The sequence below is a fragment of the Lissotriton vulgaris genome, chromosome 1_2, assembly GCF_964263255.1.
Source record: "Lissotriton vulgaris chromosome 1_2, aLisVul1.2, whole genome shotgun sequence".
Lineage (NCBI taxonomy): Eukaryota > Metazoa > Chordata > Amphibia > Caudata > Salamandridae > Lissotriton > Lissotriton vulgaris.
Genome location: NC_141686.1, coordinates 111,751,463 through 111,776,624, shown reverse-complemented (window position 1 = coordinate 111,776,624; position 25,162 = coordinate 111,751,463). Strand labels below are relative to the sequence as shown.

The window sequence follows — 25,162 nt, the reverse complement described above, 5'->3', positions numbered from 1 at the left end:
GGCAACAGGCCACATCCGCCGCTGTATGGGACCGACACCGAATGGAGACAGAGTCCCTGCGGGAGGGGGGTGGGGCGGGGTGGAGTTCAGGGAGGGTTATGGTTGGTTTGTTTGGGTATGTTTTACTGTTTTGCAGGTTCACACAAGGTATAGACATACTACTAGCTGATCACACATGGATTGCTAGGCGACTGTTACTACAACTATGCCACAGAACGTATGGCCCCCCCGGTATCACTTGACAGACACGGCCTGATGGCCCCCTACACGGTCTACACATGGAATGTTAATGGCCTGGGTGATCGCATCAAGCGGGGTCTGGTGCAGGCCCATATCAAGCGGGTTCACCCTGATATAGTGCTCCTCCAGGAGACCCATCTCCGCGGGACTAGGTGCGGTTTCCTGGGTAGAAAGCCTTACACTGTCCTGGCGCATGCGGGCTACACGGCAGGATCTAGAGGGGTGGCTATTCTGATAAAAAGATCCTCTCCCTTCCGGGTTCAGCATACCTGGGTAGATGAGCAGGGCACGTATGTGGGTGTTAATGGGAGGTGGGGTAGGACCGAATTCACGATTATATCGGTATATGCCCCTCCCCAGTTGCAGGCAAGAACTTTAAAAGGTGTCACGGATATATTGCTCGAAACCCCAAACGCCCTTCTAGTGCTAGGCGGCGACTTTAACGATGTGATGTACCCGGGTGTTGACAGAACCGGGAACTCCGCACGAACTGTGACTGAAACGCGCTTGGCCCGGTTCACGCAATCCCTGGGCCTTGTTGATGCATGGAGGGCGATACACCTGTGGAACACTTGCTTCTCCTACTTCTCGGGAGCGCATCAGGTGTATTCGAGGTTAGATTATGTGTTCGTCACACTAGGCCTCCGTGGCCAGATAAGAGGGGCGGATATCGATAGGGAGGGACAGGGCAAGACCCAGAGCGGAATGACGCCTTCCGGCATGGGAATTGCAGGACAAGGAACTACGCCAGGGCCTTCGGGCGGATACAAGAGTCTATTTCGCTGAGAACACGGGCTCAGTCCACTCAGATGTGGTGGTCTGGGAAGCGTAAAAGACAGTCCTTAGGGACCGGGCGCAGAACAGACTCTCGTGGGTGAGGAAGAAAGAGAGAGAAGAGATGGAGGAGTGTGAGGCCAAGATTCTTACTCTTGAAGAGCTCTGCCTGACCCACCCGACTGACTGCGATAGACGTCGTCTGCAGGACGCTCAGCTTAAGTATAGGGCCCTAGCAACCCAAGAAGCAAAGGCACACAGACTGGCGACCCTACACAGGTTGTACGACGTTAGCGATAAGTCGGGGAAACTGTTGGCGTGGCTAAGTCGGAGGGAAATGGAAGCTCGCTGGGTCAATACTATTGTGGATGAGGTGGGAGCACAAGTGCACATAGACGAGGGGATAGCTGTGGCGTTTGCCACCTATTATGGCGCATTCTATGAAGCCCGGGACCTGCGGGAGACTCCGGCTATCTTGGAGTACTTGGAGGCGGTGACCATGCTGTGCCTATCTGACAGTGGACAGGGATGGTTTAAACGCGGACCGCTCCCTTGAAGAGATCTATCAGGCGATTACCAAACTAAGACCCAGCAAAACCCCGGGACCGAATGGCCTCCCGGCAGAGTTTTTTAAAATAGGATCGGATCTTCTGGCCCCACACCTCCTGTCCCTCTTTAAGGGTGCGTTGGAGGAGGGGACTTTCCCCCCTGATCTGCGCAGAGCGACGATAGTCCCAATACACAAGCCTGGGAAGCCACCGATGGACTGCGCTTCTTACCGCCCTATCTCGCTCCTGAACATAGAGGCCAAGATTCTTGCGACTATATTGTCCCTATGCATGAGGCGAGTTATCACCGAATTGGTGGATAAGGATCAGACCGGTTTTATGCCTGGGAGGGCGACCCGGATGAACCTGCGCCGCACCCACAACTGGATGATGGAGGCGAAGTCTCGGGCGCAGCCCTATCTCCTACTCTACCTAGACGCCGAAAAGGCGTTCGACGCGGTCCATTGGCCCTTTCTTGAGGCCACCTTAGTGAAATTTGGATTTGGACCATTGTACCGGGGCTGGGTGCGCTTGCTGTACTCTGCACCGATGGCGCGAGTGAGGGTGAACGGTCGGATGTCACGCAAATTCCCGATACAGAGAGGCACTAGGCAGGGGTGCCCACTCTCCCCGCTTCTTTTCGCCCTCACCGTGAGGTGATAGCTTGCGTGGTGCGGCAACACCCAGATATACGCAGATTTAGACTATCAGCGACGGATGTGGCGGAGGAAAAAATTTCTCTGTACGCTGACGACATACTCCTGTACTTTGCTGACCCCGAAAGTACCCTACCCATCCTTTTTGACGCACTGAATACATACGGCACGTACTCGGGATACACCATAAACTGGCACAAATCGGATATATTCAGTCCCAGGGAGGGATACGATTGGCCATCCCTGCCTCACACACTACAGGTGGCGACCCATGGTTTTAGGTACTTGGGGATCTATTTAACACCGGACAAGCAGAGGTCCTATCAGGAGAATTTACACCGAGTCCTTCTCTCCTTCAAAGAGGATGCACGTCGCTGGAAGACACTTCCACTTACTATGCTAGGCCGGGCGGCCATGTTCAAAATGGTCACACTCCCGAAATTCCTGTATGCTCTTCAGAATGAGTATTTCCCCCTCGCACAGCAAGTGTTTCAAGCGATCAACGCGGAACTTAGATCGCTGTTATGGCTGGGGAAGCAGCCCAGGATTGCCCTCGCCATACTGTGCCGCAATCAGTACAATGGAGGAATCTCGCTTCCAGACATTGAGGTCTACTACCGTGCGGCGCACCTCACCCCGATATCAGACTGGCTTCACGCGGAGGCAACACACCCCACCTACAGGTTGGATCGCTATAAAATGGGGAAACACATTCCTCTTTATTACCTGTATGGAGGGAAAGCACCCGCGGGTCTCCCCACGGCTACCCGGACGACTATTATGCTGTGGCATGGTGTGCACAAGACAATGGGCTTGTACCGCACACCCAAGAAACAGACTACTCTATGGCATTGCTCGTGGCTACGCGAACTGCATAAGTTGCATGGCTTCCAGGCATGGGATAACCTTGGCATATCCACTCTGGGGGACGTAATGATGGCCACTTCCCTCAAACCGTTCCGTACACTACAGACGGATTTTGGACTTAACGCCACACAACACTATAGGTATCTACAGTTCAAGCATGCATGGCAGGCAGACTGCCCCTTCCCCTCCCCATTGAAGGACTACACACCTTTAGAAGGGCGTTTGTTACAGGAACACCTGCAGGAACAGGCAGTGTCATACACCTATAAAACATTGGTCCATAATGCCCCAGACCGCTTGACGACGCTGAGGGAGACATGGGAAAGTAATCTAGGGTCCTTTGACACCACAGACTGGGAATCGGCACTTATGCATCCCCGGGAGGTGGCTATTAAGTCCAGACTGAGGCTTATACAATACAAAATTTTACATTGAGTCTACAATGATAGGGCCTGGTTGCATAGGATGGGTAGAGCTAGTACCCCGTGCTGCCTGAGATGTGGACATGATCCGGGAGACTTTTACCATACTATGTGGGACTGCCCCCGAATTAAGGCCTACTGGGAAAGAGTGATACTGGAACTTGGTTAAGGTGCTGAATGAAACCCTACCACTGGACCCCAAATTTATCCTTCTGGGTGTGCCGGGTGATGTGGACCTGAGTCGTCCTCATTTCATATTAGCAGCTCTGGCACTGGTTGTAGCTAAAAGAGACATTGCCAGGAGGTGGGGCTCTGATCAGGGACCACAGTTTGAGGAGTGGAAGACGGGGATGGACCTGTACATGGCAGCAGAGAGGGTCACGTATACGGCCAGGGGATGCCCCAAGAAGTTTACAAGAGTTTGGGGTAGATGGAGGAAGTATTATGGGATTGACGAGGGGCTGGATCACCGATCCCAGGTGGATGGACAGGCGTTGTGAGGTTGGGAGGTGGCGTGAACGCATATCCCACTGACCGACAGGAGGGCTTGAGGCTTTGGAAAGGGTCTGCTGCAAATTGTGACGTGTGGTGAGGTATTGAGGGGCACACACTCCATGTAATTTCTGATATATAACAATGGTTGGCTGATACTGTAAGGTGTTTTGGCTTAATTGATTGACTCTGCTGCATACCTTGATTGTTTGTGGTTTGTTATGCATGATGCAAAAATCAATAAAAATATATTTTTAAAAAAAAGTACCTTTTTCACCCAGTTTTATGCTAGTGCTTATCAGGAGGGAGATAAGCACACATTGCTTTCACTCCTGCTGTTCCAAAGACGAGTATCAGACTGTTCCATGGTGGTAAGTACTTTTGCAGATTACTGTGATAGAACTCCAAACAGTCAACAAAAATGTTGTACATTAGGCTTCATTAGTTTAAACCAAGGTCTAAAAAGAGCACTAATAACATTTGCACCCTGGCATGAATAACAATTGCACCAGGTTTATTTTGTGGCCTCAGGTTACTCCTTACTAGTCACACTTTAGAGCTTAAATGATAATGCTCTGATTTTCCTCTATGTGTTATTTTACAGCAAGTTTTGTAGATTTTCACATGACATCCATTCAGAGGGCAACAATGCTGTGTTGAAGGCTAATGAGATCAGCAACCTCAATGAGAAGGAGCTGCGCGCTCTGCTGCAACTCAATGATCGCTCCTGTCTGCCAGAGGTGAGCTGCGCAAGCTATGGGTGATGTGCACTGTTTAACTCATGGATGCTTTAAACCAAATTTTCATGGCTTCCTGCCCTAGGAGGTGTAAACTGCATCCCTGGAAGACCTGCAATAATATTGCACTGTTTGTCTATTACAAAGTAACAAAATGACAACAAACGAACGACAATGGCAAAGTTTGATCAATTTTTGTAAAGTTCAAAGTTTTGTTGCAAGTTCTCATACAAACGGGGGGACGCATCAACTTATCATATGTCAGAAGTAGAGCAGACTTCATTACACATTGATTACATAGCGTTGATATCCTACATCAAAGCAACCAATCCAAACTTGATGCAGTCCGTGTCAAATAAAAGACAGGACACTTTTTTGAAGGAAGAAAGTAATGTTGCTGGTTTAATAAACAAACTAATGGGTCCACTTCCGAGTGATCAAACCAGCCAGTGATCATACAACCTAAACTGGCTACCAGCCAGATTAAACAACAAGCATCGGGGCAAAATATAAGTAATGCAATACTCAAACAGATTGAATGGGTCTAAATCGCCTCTGTAGACCATATATCAGGAGAAAGTAGCACCCACCAAAGTTGGAGCGAATACAGGCCAACTGTACCAAGCTATACAGTGGGCACTGTTGCTTTTATTGGGCACCCCCAAAGTACCGCAGAGATATTGTCATGAGACTCCATCCTTTAGGCATATTTTCTTGGTTGAGTTTGAGTACCAAAACCATTGGATCACCCTGTAACTCTGAAAGGAGCTTGCACATTAACCACCTCCAATACCAGGGCTGTTACTATGAATAATATGCTGAAGTTTGACTACCTACAACTACCATTAATATACAGTTTGAATCTTAATTATCCCCTCATTGCGTAAGCAGAAGGGTGCGTTTCGCTGCAACCACGGAAAAAGAAGTTAGAGTGAGGACTTCATTGGCAGTTGAGCCTCCTGGTCCGAACCCGGAAGTAATGAAATCTTTCCTCGATTGCCATGCCTCCACAAGATACTATCTGTAGAAAAGGAAGAAGGGTGTTCGGGGGTATAGGCATGAGAATGCAGATCTATGATGCTGCCCTTCAATTCTGTTTTTCTGCATGACTGCAAAGACAGTTACATCATGGCTTTGGCAAGGCAAGTATGGCCACAAGCATTGCAAGATTTCCTCATGCGCAAAAAAATGTACATCCAAGACAGCGTCACTGCGAACTTTACTCACACACAGAGATATACAAAGCAGACACAGAAAATGTGCCCCCCTTCACACACTCAACAGGGTATTCTGGTGTTCACAGTGGCAGCTTCTTTCAAGGGGGGAATGTATTGATGTCATGGTGTAGAAAATAGAAACCTTCTCAGGGGTCTCACTGATACACCTGGTCCTTTTAAACCAACAAAGAAGAGATTGGCACAGAAGCTGTAATATCAAAAGACATATTTATTGACCTCAGATGAGGGAGACTACGTCACACAGTACCCTCTGGAAACTGTAGGAGGCATTCTAAGGAGTACAGAAAGAAAACAGGGGCCTTATATATGCTTAGGTTACAATAGTCAGCATAAAACCAAGGGGAGATACTGGCACATACCAGCATGCAAAATGACTAATATGGGCATACAAGATTTGCTTTCTCAACAAAGTGGGAGGAGAGATTTTTCTCCTCACATCAGCAAGAATAGCCTGACAGTTATAACATCAGAGCAGGTGCATTCTATTAGTTAGCCCCTCTGAGCATGTGCAAGGCTCTGGAAGAGGGAGAAAGCACATGGCAAGCACATGGCTAACTAAGATGGCTGCCAAGTACAAAATGGCTTTCAGCTCATGCTAACAGATCCCTGCAATCTTTAACAGGTAGTCCTTTTAGAATGAGCTAAAGACATTCATATGATCCAGTAGGAACATAGAAAATATTTGCACATTTATTTTCATAAATTTATCAATATCCTACTTCATTGCTAGGTGGGCATTTTTCATTCTAAACATTTCAGTAAGCGGGTAAATATAAGGTATAAGCAGGAGTACAAAAGAAACAAAGCTTTGGGTCATAATTAACATACAGATAGCAGGAGAGAGTAATGACTATTATCACAGATTGAATTATAAAAAAAAGTCAGCCCTAAGCAAAAAGCAAATCCTAGAACCATCTACTAAAAACATTTTCAGGGCTCCTATGCATTTCAGTGACCATTCATTTCAATTTCGGAATAGCCAACAGCACATATTTAATAAAAACATTTTCAATAGACGTTTCCAGTGTTCCCTTTATGAGGGCTAGCATATCAATCATATTTTTAGGAGGAGGGCAAAGTAACATTTTTCAATTGCTCAGAAAAATGTTTTTTCGTGTAGATTAAACATTATAAGAAATACAAATATTAAGGAAGTCAGACATTATTACAAAAACAATCCTGGCTCCTAGAGACCAGGAGGACCACACATGGCCATAGGAATTAGGACGAAGAGCTGCAAAGGGCTGCTCCTCCTCAAAACGGGACGTCCAAAGAGGTACATTATTAACGAAAAAAGAAGTCCTTGGGAAAATTGAAGCCGCTGTACAACCAGCCAGAGGGGAGTCTTCACCCTGTGTTCATTTGAGCTTCACAGGCAGGCTCTTGTTGTTTCCATGGTGGAGCTGCACAACTCGCAACTCAAGTATCACGGCCCAGTTTAAAGGGAAAGGTTTCTTCTTTCAGGATAGGGCAACCCAGGGCAAATTCCCTCTGCAATCCTGTCCAGTGTCTGAGGCAGTGCACCCGTTTTCTTCACTTCAATCTAACAGGCACCAGAGACACAGCACATGTACTCTAAACTCAAGTCCTTCCCTAACTCCTATATTACTCTGCTGGCGCACTGCTCTTTTGTCGGGGCCACAAAGTGCATCCAGTGTGCCCAGGTATCTCTCGACCAACAAACAAAGGTGCAAACTTGCATTCACTTTGGGACCAGGATTCAGAGGCCTGGTACTAGGATCTCTGAAGAAACCCTTGTTTCAAAAAGGGTCACCTCAAGCAAAGCCTCCTTGCCGTTCTGGTCGGTCTGTGACCCTCTCAGCTGGGCATCAAAAACTTGATCCACGATTTCTCCTTTCTGATTTGTGGCCCTGTCTTTCGCCCAAGACAGTGACAGGGGTACACAATTAACATCCCAGTGCTTTCGCCTTCACTGAGGTCCTAGTTGCCAGCAACGCCTGTGCTGGTTACCTTCACCTTGACATCAAGCTGAACTGATGCTGACTCCCCAAGCTGGATCTGATGTCCGGGCCCCTCTGACAATGGTTGTAAGGCAGCAAATATCTATTGGTGGACAGAACAAAGGTCTTTACACAAGGCACAGAAATATTCTATCAACAGAGAGGATAGTCTCAGAATACTTCCTAGTCTTGGGCCCCTCCATATATTAGCAAGGCACCCAAGAAGCACTTCATTTATCTATGTGAGAGTAAAAAAACAAACGAACAGCCTGGACCTATTGGCAAGTATAAAAGGAACATTTTGGTGAACTGACAAGAGTAATACGTCACCCAATCCCAAGCAGTCAAGGAAGTCTGTGTTCATTTACTAAATTCTGAGGAAAAGAGAAAAACAATACAGACATACTCCAAATCCTTACATCTGTGTATTCCTATATTACTAATCTGAAGAACCCTCAAGAAAAAAGGAAATGTTCTACACTTTTACTCATAGATTTTACATTACTTGTACAGGACTGCAGACACTTTTAAAATTATTTCTCTTAATAAAAGCACCTACATTGTACGCTTAGGACCATGCTCTCATATTATAGGTGCAACAGGAAAATCTAAAACTACTAATTTAACAGGGATTCTTATTACAAAAAGAACTAAAAAAAACTTCAACATAGTGGGTACATTTTCTCCAGCAGAACATGTTGTGACAAACAAACTCTTATAAAACAATATTTTTATTCAAAAATGTTTGCTAAGGATCACATGGGCATCTTTCCTGCGTTCTTCTTTTCACAATCCAAACTATGCAATATCAGCTCTAATAAGGACTGTCAGTTTATTTACACAGACTAGCTAATAATAATGATGTTATCACCTAAGAATTTTAGAACAAAATATACCCCCATCTAGTTCCCCTTAAAGATCAAATAAGAAAACAGCAATGTAGACTACTCATCCTTTCATAGTTTCATCAAACAGGATGGGTAGTAACATAGCATATTTATTTTATTCATTTTATTAATGCCAACAATGTTTAAAACAGTATTACCGAATAGCCAGTTAAATGTCTCATGGCTATTTCACAGTCAGCTTAGACAGGCTAAAACAAAATTAAGAAAAAGAGAGAGAAAGCATACATTTGCCCACCCATAATTTGTAGAGGAGCTAGCCTCCTTCCCCCATTTTGACAGTAGGAAACCTGAAACATATTTCACTTCTGTCAACACTATCAACCCCTGTTTGTAGCAACTGGGCATAAACAAACCCAGAGGAGGTAAATAGCACATTGAGCTAGCTACAAAACATTAATAACCAACCACCAATCCCTTTAGCAAGTATACCAGTTAGAACATGAGGGCACATGAAGTCAAACTAAATCCCATTGCCTCCGCCCTTGCACAGTAATTTTCAAACTAAAAGCATTAGTGCTATATATATGGCAAAGCTATCTGTTAATCAAAGCTCAGATATACCATTATATTGCCTTCTGTTTATAGGAGTGCGTAAAAACCTGCTTTTGCCCAAAAAAAAGTAAGCAAACCTTCTCCTTCTCTCCCTGCTCTGCCATCTCGTCTTTCAAAAATTGGCAGAGGACAAAATGTCAAAGCAAACCTTGCTCTGAGCCCTGGTAGGCTTCTAAATGTAGAACTCGACCTTTAACCCTTTACCAGCTGTACTATTTTGTGTGCAAGGGTTTCAATGTGGTTCTCCCAATTAAAAGTGACCCTGGAGACTGATAGTTGAAAAGGAGACCTATTCCATTCCGTTTGCCAGTAACATAGAAGTAAGAGAATAACTTCTGTTGGTTTTTATATTTATTTTCAATTGTAGGCAGTGTGCAGTATACTTTTTCTAGCAGTATAGAGGTCAACTATTTGTGTTATACCTAAATGTGTACATTTACTGAAGTTTAAGAGCAGTGTGAAAGCTGCTCTGAGTGGCAGAACTGCTTTTAAATAGTGAATTTTGCCCAATTTTGACTTTGGTGTTTGGGGCAGTTAGAAATGAATATCCTACAATGTTTTGGCATATTAGTCATCCCCAGAATGTTCTCTAGATAGCCCAGGAATGGGAAATCAGAAATGTATAAGGTATACTCTTATAAAAATGAGTTTTGTATGCCTGGGTAAAGTAACATTTCACATTTAAGTTTCCTCCTATTGCGGTACAGAACTGCTTAAATTCAACTGTGATGCTAGGAATTCACAGTATGAAGATTAGGCTTTATAAAGATCAAAAAACACATTTAAAGCACTTATTTTTAATAATATATTTTTGTCATTTAATTAAAAAAAATGTTTATAATAAAGCCAACCATTTTGATGATTCCATATATGAAAAGCAAGCTTCATTCCATGTCTATCATATTTCAAACGCATTCATTTATAACCCTAAGCTCAGAAGTCCTTGAAATCTGAAAATTCTGCGCCACTTTTTAAAGGGCAGTTATTATTTAACATCAAAACCACGGATGTGCTTATGTAAAAAGGCATTAAGAAAGGAAATCCCTACTTTAAATTTGTTCCTGTTACCCAAAATAATGAAACTGATTTTTTTGTAACTTTTTAAAAGCATGCAAGCCTCTATACCAAGTTGACACTGACTTAAAATCCAGCATTCCTTTCTTTCTGTGGCCTGCAGTCAAAAATAGCCAAGTGCTGTTTATGCAGCTGTTGCTTAACCAACAGGCATCGAATTCTCACGCCTTTCTCAGGAGAGAAAAGTCTTTTTCTCCGTTGGTTGCGTCAGACAGCTGCTTCTCAGTGAGACAGTTTAAACACAACTGTTGGGAAGCTTTTTTTCCCTAGTGTTGAAATGTAAGCATGGTGACAGTCTATTTAAAAACTGAGGCATTTCAATGTAGTCAAATTTATCGTTCTATAATGTGTGTTTAGTTCAGCAACAACCAATTTACTCAGATAATGTGAATGCCTTTTAATATCTAATACAATGTATCTAAGGAAAATGCTGTAACGTTGTATTTCAGTCACAATTATTACAAAGTACACAATTTCGTTTTTGAGGCCTATTTTATTCCTATTGCATGTGAATTCTAATTGTATCTTTAGCATTGTGGCAATTTACACATATGTATAGTTTCTTACTTTGTCAATTTAATAGCAACATGCAGCTATTTAGGATATGTTATATAATTCATTTCTGGATTTTTTATTTAATATGTAAGTAACTAAATTACATTTTGCATAACAGAATGATGACAACAAAACAAACAAACACATTGAACACATTCCAGACATATACAGAAGGGGGTTATACACTCAGTTCACACAATACAGCACGCTTAAAGCTAGCCATTTCTGCACAAAAAGCACAATCGCTATTTACTCACACATGTACCAGTAATGTCAAACCACATAGACATTTAAACACACATTTAACCCACAAATCAACACTTAGGACAAAAACAAAAGACAGCCCACAGACTGTACTTAAACCAAACCATTTGTAAATACTAGTTGTAAGTCATATTTACAAGAAGAGCTTCTCAATATGAGCCCAAAAGACGGCACAAAAACAGCCCAAGGACTGTTCCAGTTTCAAGAAACCAAAATACACTAAATTCCTTCGTTTTGGCTAGCAGAACACTCAAAAAGTGCTCTGCATCATTACTAAGTGCACAGAGCATGATCCCTTTTTTATGTACATATTTTAATTCCATGGGGTACGTAGTCACCATGGAAGGAATACGTTTTTTTATACCTAAGCCTATTAGGTATCCCCTCTAGGGGAGCTGGCTCAGTTTAAATCCCATTATGGTGCCTCCAAAAAGCAACACATTCTACGATGTGTGCTAAGAACAGGCATGCCAAAAATATTGCAGAATATACATTATTATATGCACAGTAGCACTTAAATTACGGTGTGCCATTCCAATTTTATAACAAGTAGAGAAAAGTCTCCTCATTACCTGCCTACACAAATTGCAATTCATATATTTCCATATTCCATAATATTGGCCAATTTCCATACAATTCCAAAACCAAAAAGCGTCGCAAGAAACGACCTTACCAAGCACAAATCTCAACCACTCACTGCCAAGTTCTGCCATAAAAGTTCGCAGTCAGGAGCTGTAAACATTTGAAGGAGGTAAATCAAGTAGACCAGAAATATACTGGGCTTGCAGAGACAGAAAATCTCAGTGCGCAGGGTACCTCCTTAGTAGAGCCCTGTCCTGTCCTCCGCAGTAGATTCCTATCTCCCATCAAGACCACTCCCTTGGATAGCCGCTTATCTGATGAGGTCCACGTTGAGAGCTATTTGTAGAAAATAAAAACCTTCTCAGGGGTCTCACTGATACACCTGGTCCTTTTAAACTAACAAAGAAGAGATTGGCACAGACGCTGTAATATCAAAAGACATATTTATTGACCTCAGATGAGGGAGACTACGTCACACAGTACCCTCAGGAAACTGTAGGATGCATTCTGAGTCCAGAAAACAGGGGCCTTATATATGCTTAGGGTACATTAGTCAGCATAAAACCAAGGGGAGGTCCTGGCACATACCAGCATGCAAAATGACTAATATGGACATACAAGATTTGCTTGCTCAACAAAGTGGGAGGAGAGATGTTTCTCCTTACATCAGCAAGAATAGTCTGACAGTTATAACATAAGAGCAGGTGCATTCTACTAGCCATGCCCCTCTGAGCATGTGCAAGGCTCTGGAAGAGGGAGAAAGCACATGGCAAGCACATGGCTAACTAAAATGGCTGCCAAGTACAGAATGGCTTTCAGCTCATGCTAACAGATCCCTGCAATCTTTAACAACTGGGATTGTGACATGCAAGGGTTTGAGGGCAGTTGGGAGGACCAGAGAAGCTGCAGAGTCTGGCTGTACGGGCACAGGTTTTTATCTGCAAATAAACATGAAGTTGTGTTCACCACCCAAACCTCCACTCATATTTGGAAAGTGGTTACAACATTATTGTTTGGTAGCAACAATACAAACAGATAATTACACTGAAAAGTTACACCAAGAGCTGCATCTGCATACACAGAACAAGGCATATCATGTGTTGGGCCCCTCAAGATTCATCACATACATACCTGATACATGAGGAAATATAACCTCATTCACTAACAGATACAACCTTAGATCATTCGGCCCTGGCAGCTCAGCCCCCATAGACACAACCCCCTCTTGAAACTCCCTCTCGGAGAGTTGAGCTTTTTCCTGAATGACTCATCAAAACTACAGAGACTCAGAGATTCGTCATCCTGAATATGTCACAGTTAAGTCTTTTCAATACATTTCTAGGTAGATGTTAGTAAAAGCAACAAAAACAGGAGAAATTTCCAACTATTGTTTTGCTACTGCCCAGTGAAGGTAAGCATCATTATCATGGTTCTCTCCATTGGTGGCTCCTCCGCTAAGGCAAGGAGCATTGCCCCACTGCTCAAAATGAAAATTAAAATTATAATAACCTATCGTTATTATCGTTTTAGTTTTCCTATTGCGTCAGTGACTCTCAGGGCGGAGATGGCCAGACAGGGGAAGGAGTGGTTTGCAATCCTTAAGTACTCACAACTACTTGGCCAGCCCTTTTGGACTGGCAAAACAGTCATGCACACTTTGCATCTTCCCCACCAGGCTGTAATGCATTGACTAGTGAGGAACATGCCCAGCCTCCTATTCCCCATCTGAGCGACGAACCACGGCGCTCAGACCAATCACAGTGCTGCATTGCAGCATTGTGATTTGCTATCGGGAGCCTGGGAGCCCGGGTGCTTCCTGCTGCTGGACCATAGACAGGGAGAAGAGGACGGAGAAGAGGCGGCGGCTGGCCGTTTTCAGGTAAATGTTTTTTTTCTTCGTTTTTTTCTTTCCCCTTGACCCTGTCACCCTGGTCCGGTAGGAACACCCAAATACAGTCTGCAAAACATTTTCTTTACAAGATGGCCCACACATGGGAGATGATGTCAGTTCTGTCACTCTACTGCATGCAAGGGGCAGGCTGTGGCGGGTTTGTGTTGCAGAAGCGAGCATGCAGTATTTGTAAAGAAAGGTGAAGGATGGGGACTTTGCGGGCGGGTGCATACAAGCAAGGGCAAACATTACTGTGATCTTTTGCAGACACGACCATGTAGGGAAGGGCATCCTTTGATTGGGTTCAGTTAGGGCGGAAGTGTGCATAAATGAAGGAATAGGGCGAAATGACAGTGGCCTTAAAAGTCATAATACAACATGTGGTGCTTTCTCACGAATATCGTTGAGTAACCTGCTTTAGTGTGTTTGGTAAATAAGTATTAGCCGGCCTGTGCGTTCAGTGAAAAGAAGTAGTAAGTGCCATTATTAGCCACCCCGTATTTGCATACGCTTAGTCATACTTACGTTAAATGACCTAAGACCAAACAATACTTCAAAAATGAAGGGAGATACCAAATATAAATTGATACAAGTAGTTTATTTAAAAGCAGCTGATAGAAACCTTGGTGAATAATTTCTGCTATAAATAATGTCTTACGACATTCAAGACCTGTGCACGGGTCCTACTGACATCCCAGTTCATCCATCATGGAAACTAAAATACAAAGCCTGTATCAACAGCTGAGAAGCACAAATAACATGCTGACCATTGGAGCAAGAGCTTAACCACTTATTTAGTAGGTTGGCAAAAGAACCAAATTTATTAGGTTTCAGGACATTCCTATTTACTGAGGTGCCAAATACAACCCTGACGGTTAGGGAACCTCTGAGGATTTTTGGCGGTCCGACCGCCCACTTCCCTGGCGGTCCCACCGCCGGATCATGGACAGGGAGAGCGCTGCCTCCGCCAATATTTCTGCTCCCACTGCAGCAGCAGGAGAGGCTGAGGCGGCCAATGGAGGCGGTCCCTGCTCCTGCACTGCCGACCACATTACGACCTGCCTTTCCGCTGACACTTTCATGGTAGGGTGACCAACCATCCGTAAATTTCACGGACTGCCCGTAATTTGGGCCTCTTGTCCGTTGTCCGTAAGGGTTTCTTCTACGGACACCTTTTGTCCGTAATTTCAGACATTGGCGTGAGCTGCCCCCTGCAAGCAGCCGTAACTCTCACTGCAGGGGTCAGCTCACGCTCCTGCTGTGATCTGTGGCCTGCAGCAGCCCCTCCCCGACCTGGCACAGACTGCTATCAAGCCCATTATCATTCTGTATGTTGGCCTAATTATCACTTACAGAATGATAATGGGCCTCTCTGCCCAGTGACGCCATTTCGGATGGGGTGTTTTTTTCAGTGGGGAGAGGGGGCATGTAAGATCCGAGAAGCCTTCAGCTTTGGTCTTTTCTTCACTTTTTTTTTTTAATATGCAAACGCAGGTGTGTTTAACTCGCATGCACAACAGATGCAGTGAGAGCAAGGTTCTCTCAACCTAGAATAAACTTATTTTGACTTGTGCTTGTTTTGGTTGTGTATGCAAAACGTACCTTTTGCCCCGAAGTTTCGTCCTGAATTCTGACCTTCTTTCCTGAATTTCTGTCCTGAATTTTGACCCTTTGTCCTGAATTTTTGCACTCACTGTCCTGAATTTGCACCCTTGTCAGTTGGTCACCCTATTTCATGGCAGGGGCACCACCATGAAAAGGTAGGCATAAAGACAGGTAATGCCATACAATTATTGCATGTAATCCTTTGTGTCGAGTACAAAATGTAAGTTATGGCTAGAATATGTTTAAGAGGAGCCCAGAGTTACGACACCTTTTTGGTCAGAGTGCAGGACACAAAAGCAAGCAGAGAAAACGTTAAAGCATCAAACCGTATCTAAATACTTGTTTTTACTTTCCCCCTCTCCACTTGCCTAGCTTCCGAGTGCCCCGTGCCATGTGTGATGCCATGAGCCAGTTTGGACTTTTTTTAGACAATAGAACTCTTCATGAAGATGCTTTGCATTTTTATTTGTAACATTGCAACTCCTTTGACAGCTGTTGCCCTATGATCTTACTCAGCATTTATCATTTATATCTTCGTACATGTAATCTTACAATAACGCCTTGCCTTAACGTTCTTATTTTTTTCTCCCTTCTTCTTTCTTCCCTTTCCATTTTCCCTCTATGGTATCGGTTTTTAAAAAGTACCATCTTAATGTTCTAGTTGCAGGTTTTGAAAACTTTGAACTTCTACTCAGATTCCACCGTTCCGTTGTTATAAATATACAACATTGAAAAATAAAATATTTCATCTTTAATCCCTGAATTATATTATGATATATGTTGATCTCACGGATGCTTAGATGTGAGCTGTGCCTCTAATTGAGTACTGTTTGCTTTATTTTTCTTTATATCATTATAGGGTTTTAATAAAAAAATTAAACAAAACCATTAAACAAAACAAAAAACAACTAACAGAATGCTGCTGGCTACAAAATCTAGGACTGGTGTAAGGTGTCACCCATTGGGTACATAATCTTGTACCACCCTGCATGCAAACATTTTCTGTGACTCTAATGTAACTAAAGGAAATGTCCACATCTGAGCACCCTCATACATTCACCTCACTTGTTTGCCCAGCCTCCTGTTAAGAAGTTGACAAACTTGTATGGGCTTGCCCTAGGGCCCTTCTTCTTTTGTTACTCCCACATTTCATACTTGTTCAGCTGACTGTGGACTGCCACAATAAAGCGTTCACAGCTGAATCATCCCTGTATATTGAGTGAATCTAGGTGAGGGCCTGTTAAGTTCCACGGCTCTCACAGTCCACTGCCTTCAAGAGTTCTGCTGTTGTCAAAACACCCAAAACATCAATTTTTCATCGTCATAAATACACCATAATTAATAATACTTCTGATGATGGGTAAAATAGATTCAGACTTTTAGAAAACAATGCAAATGTAACCAATCTCCTGACCAAAATGAAAAACAGCTCTAGATGGGGCCAGACTTTGAAACATAAGTATATTTGTAACAGCCTTTCTAGATCAAAGTGTTGCAAAGAGAGGTCTATTCAGGCTCTTTGCTGCTAAACACTTCATTCTGATTTGGTCAGTTCTGGGAGAAACAATATTTCCACCAACTTTGACATTTGAGTCAGTCAATAACTTGTCTACCACCTAGTGGTTGGTTTCCAGCAATAAGTAGTTAGCCATATGTATATTGGGATGAGGATGTGGCTTAATGGCCAAAGCTGTTGACTCTAGGGCTGGTGAACCAGGTTTGATTCCAGAAGAATGCCCAACATCCTGTGATTATGGGCAAATCCCTTAATGTACCTATGCCTAACAAAAAAGAACTTAAAGTGTTATGGTGTAATGTAACTGGTGCTCATGTAAAGTGCACCAAAACGTTCAGCTCGAGTTCACGCTATTTAAAATCACGCAAAAATAGAAAATCATGGCCTGTGTCTGACTAGAGGTGTCAAATCACCCCATGAAAAGCTAAAAAGCTTTTCCACTGTGGATTTTACCAGCTCAAATTCACATAGCCGTCAATGTAAACCTCAGAATCAGTGCTTAATTTGTAAAAATATAAGTGCCAGGGCTCGCGTCAGGAGGCCACTGCAGCTTGCACCACACATCGCCCCTGCCATGCTGCCAATGAAAGTTTCAAAACAACTACTACCCATCACACTCCTACAAGTGTTACAATTCGGACTATTTCATCCTTCAAAGCTGTAAGAATGGCTTGGGCGACAGGAAATAGTCCTTTTAAGTGTATATTGTGTTAATAATTAACTGTTGTTGTGGCCATCTGTTAATTAACCAGACAGTACCACCTTGTGGCAGATTGTCACAAGCCCCAGTGATGACAATTAAGTGCTGATGCCGAGCACCGAAAACCACCGGCTCAAATTAAGCACTGCTCAGAATAGAATCCAATAGCTAATCATCATGGCTGAAGTCATCAGTGGAGGTAAGCTTAACTTACCTCTCAAATCACCTCCTATTTTTTCCATGCGGAGGGTAAGGGGTGGAGCCCTTCAAGACCATGAATTTTTTATTTGGGGCTGGCACTGTCAGACATGATGCGTGTACTTTGAAATAAAGACCAAACAAGAATTCTGGCTTCAAGTTCGGTCCAACACTGAGATTTCTAGGCTACAGAATCCTGTCTCTTGATTCACCTCCACATGAGTTCTGCCATCAACACTTTGGATTACAATATCCTTCTTGATGCACAAAAGACTTGAATTGGCAGTTAATGCCAGGTATCAGTTCGTCTTTTCATACCTAAATATTTGCTTCCAACTTCACTCCCACCTCCTACTTGCCACAGAGTTAAACATGACATTCTTGCTCTGGCCTACAAGGTAGCTCCAGCTTACTTGAGGATCTGGTTGCTGATGTTCAGGCCAGCTAGCAGCTTCAGATTTGGAGGTGCATCAGCACTGATGTTCCTGTTTCAGAAGAAGTCGTGCAATGCTGTATTTCCTTAAATTCTCAGAGGGCATATTACTCCAACGCCCTGCCAGTAGCTACATGGCAAATCTTGGATTTGCCATTCATATGGCATTACAGATGTAGTTCTGATTATGTTTCTGGTAGTTGGCCTATGTTTTAGGGCTCTGAACAGATCTTCTGCCTGAGCTTTCCCTCAGTATTTGTTCTGGATTCATGACCATGTGCAACGAGGCAGTCTAAGCGATCCATGGTTGCACGTGCTACAAATAAAATATCATAGGGGCGTGGCCAAGCTGCCGACCACGATGGACGGGCAGCGTCGAGGCTCCACCAGCACTCCAGACAACTTCACCAATCTGCCGTACATCCCGCCCGTGTTATGCCCGGAATGATTGGCCTGGCTCTACCAAGGCTCCTGCACGACTCAGTTCCGTTTAAGGTGCCCGGACGCTTAAGAGCGCCGTAGCCTGCGGCCTCCGGGATCACGTGGATGGCGCGGGAGTAGTCATCAGGGCGCAGCTGAGGCAGGCTGCGCCCATTAAAGGGACGCAAAGGCGGCTTCAGGCGATCTTGCCCGCAGAGGAGAGGAGCGTTTTGGCCCTACGCACATGATGTGAGCTTGCCCCGCTTGCAGCCCTCGCTCCCTGCTGAACATTAACTCTAGCCTACATTGGTGGCTTGAGTCTGGCCGTTTCACCCCAAAGGCCCATCGGTTAGAGGGACCAAGGAGGAGCCTGGGGACAAGCCATCCAGATGTCCGGGCTGGCTGGACACGGTAGAGGGTAGGGTGTCAGATCTGGAAAATCGCTCAGCACAGTCTACCAAGCGTCTAGACCGCATGGAAATGATACTGAAGGAGGTAGCCATTAAGAACGAGGCATGCAGTTGGCGCAATAATGTTTGCATTTGAGTCCGCCAACACAGGGCATATGGACCAATTGTGGAGACCCTACTCACGGACATCTTAGGTAAAGACATCTTCATTCCCACTTTTCTCGTAGACAGAGCGCACCTCTCACTTGGCCCCCACCCTAACCCCGGATATCCACCAAGGCCCATCATTGCCCGCCTCTTGAATTACCGGGACAGGGACATGGTGTTAAGGCCTTCAAGAGAGAGGGGATCCGTCTCCTGGCAAGGTTTGACATTATCCCTGATCCTGGATTTTACTGCAATGGTTCAGGAGGCCTGGCGCAAATACACTGGAGTGAAGGCAACTCTGCGAAATTTGGGGTTGAGCTCTATCTTGTTATATCCAGCTTGGCTCTGTGTGGACATTAAGGGCCGGCCTTGCATCTTTGATAATTCCTCCGCGGTCCAAGAATTCAGCCGGAACAACACAGGGCAGGCAGCAGTAGCCATAAAAACAAGGAATCGTCTACACCATCCCCCTCATAGTGGTTCAGAGGGCAGTGTTGATTTGTTTTCTAATGAGTAAATACGTGATGATGGGCGGCTGTATCTATTATGTGACATTTAATTATTTTATTAGTTTTGGGTGAATGTCACATCTTCAATGCTACTTCATGTCGGGTTACTGGCTTGGCGTTGCCTCTACCCAAGTGTGTATCACTGTGTTGCTTTAACTTCCGGGTAATGTATCTAATATTCATCCTGATTTGTACATGTGGGTGTTTACATCATACATGATGCAAGAGTACAATTGCTCAGTTGGGGCACTCCCTACCGGAAGGCGCGCAGGGATGGGTGATGCGAGGTGGGGGGGAAATTAGCTTTGTTGGGCACTCAATAGTTGTAATCTCCTTTTTTCACTGTAATATGGTCTGTTTCACTTACAATGCATGAGCAAAGTCATGTTCAATATGTTGGCATGGCGGGACAGGGTAGGCTGGCACCATCTTCCGATCTCACATTGATAACCTGAAATGTCCATGGGCTCAACAATCCTACGTAAGGTAAACAGGTCCTTCACTATTTACAACGCCATGGGGCAGACATTGTGTTCTTGCAAGAGAACCACCTTCCCAAAGCTCCCACCACCACTTTTTCTGCAAGCTGGGGCCCACTTCGGTATTTTGAGGGATACAACACATATGCACGAAGTACAGCTGTCATGATCCATAAGCGTCTACCATTTCAATTTACAAAAACATTCAATGATAGAGAGGGGTGGTTCACTGTGGTGGAGGGACAATTTATAGGGCATCGAGTTCCGTTCATCAGCGTGTACGTACCTAATGTTAACAGCCCAGAATTCTTCAAAAGACTTCACATACAACTTCTCCAATTAGATGCTGACCACATATGTATGGGTGGAGATTTTAATCTCCTTTTGGATACAGCGCGCGATAGCACATCCAAGGCTCTAGACACTAAACCCTTGCACACGCAATGTTTTGTTTGCATATGCGAGTCAGTTGGCCTTGTTAATGTATGGCGCCAGCATAACCCAGTGGACACTGCATACACTCATTATGCTGCCCACAATGGCACGTGGACCAGGTTAGACTTTTAGCTTGTCTCCCCCCAATTTAGCAACATGGTACAGGGCAGCCCGGCATCTCCCAAGTACAAACTCCAACCATTCTCCGGTGGTGTTGCAGGTGTGTGTTCCTAGGCCTAAGGGATGTCAGAGGGTGTGGAGATTCCCTGGGCCGGCACTGCCTGAGGCAGTGTTTCTCTCTGAGCTTCGGGAGGCTATAATTGAATATTTTGAATTGAATAAAAGGTCAGTAGACTACTGGCATTTCTTCTCGCCCATTAGATTGACTTATCTCCCCGGCCCAGTTGGACTTTATCCCCCGCAGGTCCAACTGCCCTAAACCTTTACACATTATTCGCGGTGATACATAGAATTGCCCCCGAGGTCCCAGCGGATACAGTCCTACTTGACACTGAAAAGGAATTCGACTCCCTTGAGTGGCTCTTTTTCTTGACGGTGATGGGGAAGTTGGGTATCCCCAAGGGATTTATTGACCTCATGGCGCTATTATACACCCTACCCACAGCCAGACTCCACCTTAATGGCACCCTGTCTTCGTCATTTGCCCTTAAACGTGGCACCAGACAGGGTTGTCTGCTCTCCCCATTGCTCTTCAGACTGGCCTTAGACCCTCTGGTTCACCACTTCCAGGAAAGACATCTACACAGAGGCCTGCAGTTCAATACCGGGCCGTTTTTTATCTCCCTATATCTGGACAACATCATCCTTTACGTCCGCAACCCTCGGGAGAATCTGGAACCGCTCATTCGTGAGATTATTCACTTTGGCGTTTTTTCAGGGTTATGTATAAATTGAGGTAAGTCTGAGATCTTTCTCTTGACCCCGAGCAGTACACGCTGGGAGGATACCTTCCCACTTGTGTGGTGTGAGGAGTCAGCCAAATAGTTAGGCATTAGGGTGCACAGAGATACAGAGCAAATTATCAGACTAAATTATGGCCCGGTGGTGCATAATTTGGAACAGCAGGACGAGAGCTGACTGAAACTCCATCCCTCCCTTGCTGGTTGTGTAGCGCTTGTGAAGATGATCGTTCTCCCAAATTATTTATATTTATTCCATAACATTCAAATTCCTCTGCCCAATTCCTTTTTCCTCACTTTGTGATCTCACCTTATCACGTTGGTTTGGGGGGGTGGAAGACCTAGAGTTAGCTGGGACAAGAGTGACAGGACGGGCGGCCTATACTCTCCTGAGATCCCAGTTATTAACAATCCTTGGCTCCCCATCATAGAGGAGAAGCTGGTGCAGGTCACACTCAATTACATACTCTATGACTAAGTTTGGGGATCTGTTCCCAGAGGGACATGTTTTCTCTAGTACGGAGGGAGGGAAGTTCAATGACGCAATATTTATGAACCAATTTTTCTTCAGTAGGATTCGGAGGACACTCAGAGCTAAGGTTTCGAGATATCCGTTAAAGTCAGAGCCCTTTCCTCCACTCACGCTCCTAATTTTGAGTCCCGGTGGAGAACATCTGATCTCGGAGCTATATAAATCATGCATGTCACTAATCCCCAGCTGAGGCACCAAGATACAGGAGGCATGGCAGCGGGATCTTGGACACCCTATTCAGGACTCACGTTGGTCCTTTTGTTGTGCGCAAACCAAAGAGGTCTCTTTAAACAGCAGACATAAGCTTATACATTTTAAGTACTTGTGTAGGGTCTACATGACCCCGGCTAGGATTCACGCCATTCATTCAAATCGGCCGCACTCCTGTTTTAAGTGTGGCGGCCTGCAGGCAGACTTCGCCCACATTGACGTGGAACTGTTCTAAGATTGGGATGTTTTGAAGATCAATTTTTAGGATTATAGCACAAATGATACGTCTTGAATTGGTCACCTTGCCAGAAATCGCCTCCCTACGAAGCTGCGCAAATTAACCGCCATTGCATTGTTGCTCGCTAAGAGGGAAATAGCTCTCAAGTGGGGCAGCCGTGTCTCCCCCACAGTGAAGGACTGGCTTTTCAGCCTCACTTTCTGCAACACTAACTGCAAGCTCCAGGCAATGACATTACCCCCAGTTTCTCGTCCAAGAGATATTTGGGAACCACTAAAAAATTATCTACTAGAGACCAGTTCCACCCCCACACCTCAACAGCCTGCTTTGATTGTCCCCACGGGAGTGGGGTAATTTTTTAGCCCATTCTCTTTTCTTCTTTACAGTGTTTATTACCTCAGGAAAGGTGGGAGGGTATGACTGGAGTGGGCTCGCTGAACCGGGTTGGTCAGACCGGATAGTATTAAAGTATGTTATGTGGATTATTGATCGCTTGTGCACAATTACGATATCTTCTGTTATTTTAGACCACAAATGATGTCTATTTGTTTTTTTGCAAATGTTTATGACTGCAGTGAATAACCATTGAAGAATGTAAGCCAGTTGAAAATGAAAATAAAGATTTAAAAAAACAAATAAAATATTATAAGAACAATAGCACTACTAATTATTTTATATATGGAGTATCTTGGAAAACTACTGTGTGAATCTGGCACCATTTACCTGACACAAACTGCTTTCAAACCCCATTCTCCCCTTATCATGTGTAACCCTTCTTTTCCCTATCTTCTATTTTTGACTCTCTCATGACTCCTTTCACATTGGCCCGATTCATAAAGGTAAACTTACACTTTTGTGTAAGTTTATTACCTTTGGGTATTACTTTTGGGTATTCACAAAGGGAAACTTATACCAAAAGTCTAACTTTGCATTTGTGAATACCTAAAAGTAGTACGTTACACCAAACTCCAAGTTTACCTTTGTGAATTAGGCCCATTGAATCATGAAACTCTGCTTCCACCGCTGTTATCCATCATAATCATTCTATCCTCTGTCATCTTACCATGACCTCTTGTGCTCAGATCCCTCTTACCCCTGTCTACTGAATGCTCACCTTTTATACCTTTAAGTGTGTTGTCATTGGCTACTTGTGACTACTTAAACTATTCTACTTTTCGAATGATTATGTCTCTATGGTATTTTGCTGTGACTAGAGATCTTACCCAGAACACTACTGGCATTTCTTCTCGCCCATTCTTTGTTTACACTGCCCTAGATAGTCTTCTTTTATTGTACAATGCTCTTATGCTGGATACTGTTTTATATACCATTCTGAACATTCAGAGTATCACTTTGATAACATTGTATTTATATTTTCCCTTTATCCTATTTACCATATATTTACCATATGTTTGTGTATTATGTTGTGTCTTTTCTCCAGGGCGGACTGTCACTAAAAACAGCCCTTGTGAAAAGGTTCTAAAGAGCCCTACTTTACATCATGCCAGCTCAGTGAACATTGCCAGCTCCTGTTAGTTTCATATCGATCTTCCTCTATAGGCCAACATGTGGTCTAGCTCTAAGGCACTTGAGGCAATGTATCCAAGGCTCTAGGTATGCTACAAATGTACAAGGAAAAAAAGGTTCCTGGTTAATAAAGGTAAACTTACATGTTTGTGTAAGTTAACTATTTTTTAGAAATTCACGAACTGAAAGTGTAATTTTACTTCTATTAACTCATAGACACCATACATAAAAAGATAGGAGAGGCATATATTTTTATGTGAAGTCTCCACAGTCGTAAAATGACTATTAGTAAAATTAAACTCGCAATTCATTAAAACCCCCAAAAAATAGTAAACTTATACAAAAATGTAAGTTTACCTTTGTGAATCAGGCCCAAAGTTTTTCAAATTTAACGCATTTCACTCTTACTGGGAACTTGATAGCTGATTGTTGTACCAGGCAGAAGAAAATGCTGCTGGGTATTTCAAAATGTATCCAGTATTGGATCTTTCATAGATTCACATCCTTGAATCATCACCGTCGTCGAGGTAGGAGTCCAACGGTACCATTATAACAGCAGTAAAGGACATAACTGTAGGCTACAATTCAAGGAAAAGTCACTGCAATAACCTATCCATTTAATTTTGTAAAAAAAAAACAAATTTGAACTAAAACCAATTGGGCGCCAGCGCCCTTTAGAATATTCCCAAGAGCGGCTGAGTCCCCCAGATTTTCTACGGCATGTTGTGTGACCGGCAGTTTCCCTGAGCTCTGCTCAGTTTTTTCTTTACAACTGATATTTCTCCTGTTAGCTGTTCACCATACTGGAATCTTCAAAGACAGGGCTCTTCAGATCATGTGGATCTTGAGGTAAGAAGAGACTTCATGTTGATGAACCCCATAATGACTGTATATATTGCGTGTACCCACAGCATAAGGTCAAAGACTGTTAGATTTGTAGGACCTTCTCAACTAAAACCCTCAAAGACAGAGAGGGTAGGCTGTTCATTTGGTTACAGAGGATAAAAATCAAATCTGATGTTGTCTCTGAGGATGAGGATAGTGCAAGCTCTTACGCCTCTGTGGAACAACCTAAAAAGAGAGTGACATCTCAAGAGTCTTCGGAAGGCCATAAGAAAACCT

The 25,162-nt window shown here is 44.0% G+C and overlaps 1 protein-coding gene across 1 annotated transcript in view; it reads left to right on the top strand.

Moving 5' to 3' along the window:
• Positions 1 to 25,162, top strand: part of LOC147734648 (zinc finger CCCH-type antiviral protein 1-like) — a 713,249-nt gene that overhangs the window by 120,186 nt on the left and 567,901 nt on the right. The window contains exon 3 of the mRNA XM_086952945.1: positions 4,604 to 4,739. Within this exon, the coding sequence (XP_086809071.1) occupies positions 4,604 to 4,739 (136 nt within the window). The remainder of the gene's footprint in view (positions 1 to 4,603; positions 4,740 to 25,162) is intronic.